At 35.3% G+C, this 5,709-nt stretch overlaps 2 protein-coding genes across 2 annotated transcripts; both read right to left on the bottom strand.

The window, feature by feature from the left end:
• Window positions 1–1,045, bottom strand: LOC145060134 (uncharacterized). Its single transcript, XM_079007854.1, has 2 exons — window positions 481–1,045; window positions 1–395 (listed from the first exon to the last, which is right to left on the bottom strand). The coding sequence occupies exons 1-2, from the start codon at window positions 1,043–1,045 to the stop codon at window positions 1–3; spliced, it is 960 nt and encodes a 319-aa protein (XP_078863980.1).
• A 2,114-nt stretch (window positions 1,046–3,159) lies between these two features.
• On the bottom strand, window positions 3,160–5,445 carry LOC145058576 (uncharacterized). Its single transcript, XM_079006463.1, has 6 exons — window positions 5,306–5,445; window positions 5,092–5,229; window positions 4,371–4,997; window positions 4,000–4,290; window positions 3,750–3,911; window positions 3,160–3,640 (listed from the first exon to the last, which is right to left on the bottom strand). The coding sequence occupies exons 1-3, from the start codon at window positions 5,417–5,419 to the stop codon at window positions 4,389–4,391; spliced, it is 861 nt and encodes a 286-aa protein (XP_078862589.1). The 5' UTR covers window positions 5,420–5,445; the 3' UTR covers window positions 3,160–3,640; window positions 3,750–3,911; window positions 4,000–4,290; window positions 4,371–4,388.
• Window positions 5,446–5,709: the final 264 nt, after the last annotated feature.

The raw sequence follows: 5,709 nt of genomic DNA, 5'->3' as shown, positions 1-5,709 counted from the left end.
TCAATTGAATTGGCGTGGAGGTAAGACCACATCACTTTCGACTGGTTTTTCCCAATGCCTAAGGGTTGGAATAGGATTCACAGTCTCAGTTTGATAAGCATTTCGATACACCGCTGTACTTAACTTTAAATTTACCTTTTGATGGATTTCTGCAATTTCGAGTCTATGTAGTGAAGCTATAGCATGCTCACAAGGTATACCGCATTTTTTCCATTTACCGCAACTACAAATACCACGGTCTAATTGTACATATTTGGTTGTTGAATACTTAGTCACTTCATATCTATCGCCAACAATATGCGTAATCCTACAACCATCCGAGTGGATAAATCTTTTATGAATTACCTTAAGTGCATAAGGGGTTAGAAGATTATGGAAATCCCCTGTGAAATCAACTGAATCAATAAAAAAAGTATAATGTCATAACGTATAATAAACATATCAATTGACCGTTTTGATGATGTCATAGCTTATAATTACCTCCAAACGCAGCACGTCGAAGATACACTGCTTGCATCGAGTCATGGACCATTTCAATGATTGTTGTTATTGGAAACTCATGCGTGTTTGTTTTAAACCAATTGACAACATCGGGAATGTCAATGAATTTAACTTTGAAACGTACTCTTGGAAAACAAGCCCGTACCCATTTTGCAATGGGAATATTGTCAAGCCAATGAAGATCATTCCCATTTACCTCATTTTTTAAATTGTTCAAACATGCATAAAATTGAGATAAATTATACGCTTTACACGTCTTCCAGAACAACTGTTCTACGACTGTATTGGTTCCGATGGAAGCGCATATTTTCTCGGCTATATTTCTACAACAATAGCCATGATATGAATCGGGGTAGACTCTTTGGACTACAAAGTCTATAGAATCAGACATATGGCTTATGAAACCAAATTCTACATTGTCACCTAAACAGTCTTTAAGCCTCCTCATGAACCATAACCATGAATTGTGACAATTTATGGTTCCCAAGGCAAACACTATGAGAAAGGGTTCATGATTTCCATCTAAAGCAACAACAATGTACATGGATGTTACATACGCCCCAATTAGAGGTACTTGACCAACGAATATGATTGGTATCATAGACGTGAGAAACGTACGAGTCTGTAAGTCAACATAAGAATATTAGGCATATAACAACTTGAAATAACTAAATATTTATTTACTATAAGAGACTACATACCACGCATCCCAATGCCATGAAACAAATTTGGAAACGATTATACTGATCCTTCTTAATGTACGTGAAGGTGCTAGGATTACTTCTTTACAGATTATGGAAAAAAGTCGGTAGGTTGGAGAAACTTTTCCTTAATACTTGATTGACTGAACTCATTTTCACAACTTTCGACACCTTGTAAATTATCGTCATGGTTGTCCAATTTATAAGGAATTAGTATACATTATTCTGCAGAACTTAGTTGTCAGTCCGCGTAAATGTGTTGTCATTAAGCGTAGCTTATTTGTCAGTCCGCGTAAGCTATTTGTCAGATAATGTTTTTTGAATGTATGGTTTTGTAACATTTGTTGGTCAAATATTTTTTTTTAAAATAAAGGATAAATACCATATTACATTTAAATAAAGAAATACAAGAACAATACAAAATGCAATTCTACTTAAAAAAACGGTACATTTTTCAAAAGATTCCAAGGGGCTTCAAACTCGAAACTCTGTCCGTTGCTAATGGATTTGTATTCTTCTTTAGCCACCTCCAAGATCTCTTCCTCAGTATCGTTGACACGATCGTCTTCAATCTTATTATAAAGATCGTTGAATAACACAACTTTCGTTTTCAATTCATACCATTTCGCAGATATATCAAGCGTGTTGCGATGGTTTTGTATGGTGGTTTCAGCGTCAGTGTTAAAGGTATTCGTTAGTTGGACAAAAAACATTCTATCCTCCAAACTGGTGTTCTCTTTGACATTAATATATGCATGAGCTAGAAGGAAATACTCGTTAGTGGTCCATTGGTTTGAACCCATTGTAAAACATACAAAGCACATGAACTAAAATACCTTAGATGAAGTGATACATTGTTGTTTGTCGTTTTACATACAGTTGTTAGTCCGCGTTACTGACTCGTAAGTCCGCGTTACTGACTCATCAGTCCGCGTTAAGAAACTTTATATATATATTATTCATTGTCAGTCCGCGTTACTGACTCGTAAGTCCCTGTTACTGACTCGTCAGTCCGCGTTAAGAAACTTTTTATATATATTATTCGTTGTCAGTCCGTGTTACTAACTCGTAAGTCCGCATTACTGAATCGTCAGTCCGCGTTACTGACTCGTCAGTCCACGTTAAGAAACTTTATATATATATATATATATATATATATATATATATATATATATATTATTCATTGTCAGTCCGCGTTACTGACTCGTAAGTCCGCGTTACTGACTCGTCATTCCGCGTTACTGACTCGTCAGTCCGCGTTAAGAAACTTTTTATATATATTATACGTTTGTATATATATTAAACGTAGTGTGTATACGAAATTCAATTCTTTAGTTGATAGTAGATCAATTAAGAAATGGCGTCCAATGTACCAAGTTCTTCGAATGCAACAACTCCATCTAATGCAGCCTCTCCAACAAATTGTACATCTCCATGGACGCTAACAGAGTTGTTGGTCCTAATACAAAGCTGGAATACCATTTACGAGGGTCTACCAGTAGTGGCTCCCCTGAATTGCCTTGTCGGGCAAGGACACAAACGACTAAAACCTGATATTGTTAGTAAATGGATGGATTTAAAGTTTAAGGTCACATGGTTCAATCGATGCTACAATCGTGAGAAAATGCGACGCTCTCAAGCAGATGATGAAGAACTTCTTGGAGATGTGAATGGATATTACCTATGCGAGTTTGATGGACATGATTTCGAGTATACAGACGTTTGGAATCTGGTAAAAGATAAAGCTTTTTTCATGTAGATGAGTATTTTATTTCCAATGTTTTATCTAATGTTTGTTAGTCGTAAGAAACCTTATTTTTATGTAGACGACTCTATTGTAATGTATTCATGTTATTTGTAATGTTTATTTTGTTTGAATGTATTGTTTCGTACCATTTGTTGGTGAATTATGTTTAAGAAATATAAAAGATAATTACAAGATTACATACTACCAGAAGTGACACGATTACATACTAGAAACAACTGTCTAATATTAATATATATACAAAGTTCCTAATATTAACTTATACAGTATCCCAAATAACATTTGCCATCTTATTTCTGTAGAGAAATGCAGCTTCTCTACATGTCCTTGAAATCGCCACTGGTACCCCAGAAATAATCATTTCCATAAACATGAATACAAAAACTCCACAATCCCCTCTTTCAAGACTATACTCTTGTTGTGGGGCGTCTACAACATCAACAAACTCGACCTTTGCTTTGTATCTATGTCCAATGGGGAAATGGCTCCAATAATCAATGACATCCAACTCTGAGATAATACTATCTCCAAAACTTTTGAATTCTCCATTAGTGTTGTACGTTGAGAAGTAACCCGCAACTCGTGCTGAATCAAAAATTTCTACTTTCTAGATATCTAAATGTAGAACCGCCTAAAACCAATGGGCATGCACAACATTTATTACAAATAAAACCTGCCAAAAAAAATATAAATTAAATACTAGTAATTTCAGTAATATTATATATATATATATATAATAATAATAATAATAATAATAATAATTATTATTAAACTTAACTAACCGTATCCACATCCTTCCATTTAGGACAACCTCCAAAACCATCTGCTACATTGCTAAATAAATATGATTTTCTGGGTTCCAAATTGATTCCTTGAGGATATAGAGTCCACCGAGCGTTCGTCGGCCGCCTTTCCATCAACAGGGATCTCCATATAGCAATATGCTGTACATTTTAATATAAAAATGTTAGAATTATTTATAGAGATTTTTTTTCTAAAAAATATTTAAAATTTTAATTAAACGAATCTTACCGAAGAAACTAACCACCCTTTGTCACTAACAGAAAGTAACCTCGCCCAAAAATCCATATCTAGTGGGAGCATATGCAACATATGTTTAGTGATCAGTTTGGGAGAGATTAAACTCCATTCTTGCCAAAAACTCATCGGACTAGTAGTATAAATACTGTCCAACAAGAGATTGTTTGAAGGAACGTCACTACTCTCTGCATTGACAATGTCCTCATTTGTTTTTTTAGGACTATCCTCTATTTTTTTCTTCCTTGTCTTGCTGATTTTCTTTGCTTTTGGTGTCGATTGCACCTAAAAAATCAACATGTTTAATCATTATCAATAATGTAGTATTTTTTAAAAATACCAAATTTAAGATATGAGTTTTTTACCACTGTGAACGGAGTAAGCTAATACCATGCTGGAGCCCTCTTTCGTTGCGGCCTACCAACAGGAGTCACTATTTTTGTGTCATGTTCACCCAAGTCTGGTGACGGCTCCGTAGGTGTAGGCGCGACTTTCTCCTCCAAACCAGCATAGTCGAATTGCGTATCATGACAATATGCTTCTTCACCCTCTTTGTTTATCATCTCCTCCTCTTCCTCCTCATCCTCTACAAACCGTTTGTTTGGCTCATCTTTTTCTTCTAATACATGGTCTACTTTAGATGATAATTCAGCCACGACGCCTAGTAGACGCTTCACTAATGCCTTTGTGCTACACTTCTTCTTCTTTACCACCCTCGTTTCTATTTCAGGCTGTTGCGAGGAAGGAGCATTTGTGGCAGATTCAGTCGAACATGTATATGACTTATACATACTTCTACGAGGAGGCGATTGAACAGCAGGTGGACTATTTCGGACCGGACTATGTTGTGGTGGAGGAGACTGATGCGGTGGAGGAGACTGTTGCGGTGGAGGAGACTCTTCATGGTTAAGAGTCCAATTCACGTATCGAACATAAAAGGGCAACATCAGTTCCGTCTCGTTTGCCACCACTTGAATAGGTTGGTTGTTAGGCTGCAAAAATTTAAAATTAAAATCAAATTGTTAGTTTAAAATGAAAATATGTGGAATTTGTAAGTATAAATAATCCTTAATATAAAAAGCATACCACATACACGTTGATTATTCTACAACAGTTCTCCCAAAATAACGATGATTTACTTCTCCAACACCTCATCCTTGACAATTCTGTCGGGATGCGTACATAAAATTTGGTTGCCTCGGGGAACGTCTCCAAAATCCAGATCTATTGAAAGAAGTTGAATGTTATTATCGTATAAAAACAAAACAATGATAAGTAATTAAATTTATTAGAAAATAACCTTAAATGGTAGCATAAAACCAGGAACGGTATACTTGTGTATTTTCTTGGATTCGGGATTGGCCTCCTTGAATTGTCTAAATTCTACTATTTTTTTAAACATTCCACGCATCATCCGCGAAGTATACCTCCAAAGATACGTACCCCATGCAAACCTGCAATATGAATATTATGCTTATTATTATTATTATTATTATTATTATTATTATTATTATTATTATTATTATTATTGTATTCTATTAATACACAATATTTAAATGTAATACGTGTTCCAATCATCGCTATTATCAGCAAGATTGTATATTGCAGCGGGAATGCACGTTTTTACGTCGCGTCCGTGGAGTCCCTTCAACACAAACACTAGCTGGATAAGCATCACAACATCTTCATCTTCAACTTCCAAAT

Source organism: Lactuca serriola, chromosome 6 (genome assembly GCF_051521515.1).
Source record: "Lactuca serriola cultivar US96UC23 chromosome 6, Lser_US96UC23_V15, whole genome shotgun sequence".
Lineage (NCBI taxonomy): Eukaryota > Viridiplantae > Streptophyta > Magnoliopsida > Asterales > Asteraceae > Lactuca > Lactuca serriola.
The sequence above is the reverse complement of the archived record's forward strand: the minus strand, read 5'-3'. Positions and strand labels throughout refer to the sequence as shown.

Excerpts from the sequence above, each read along its gene's own strand:
- LOC145060134 (XM_079007854.1), bottom strand. The coding sequence starts at position 1,045 with ATGTACATTGTTGTTGCTTTAGATGGAAATCATGAACCCTTTCTCATA. Across the intron at positions 396-480 it reads TCGACGTGCTGCGTTTGGAG|TTGATTTCACAGGGGATTTC; the intron begins GTAATTATAAGC and ends TTATTGATTCAG.
- LOC145058576 (XM_079006463.1), bottom strand. The coding sequence starts at position 5,419 with ATGATGCGTGGAATGTTTAAAAAAATAGTAGAATTTAGACAATTCAAG. Across the intron at positions 5,230-5,305 it reads GTTTTATGCTACCATTTAAG|ATCTGGATTTTGGAGACGTT; the intron begins GTTATTTTCTAA and ends TTCTTTCAATAG. Across the intron at positions 4,998-5,091 it reads GAATAATCAACGTGTATGTG|CCTAACAACCAACCTATTCA; the intron begins GTATGCTTTTTA and ends AAATTTTTGCAG.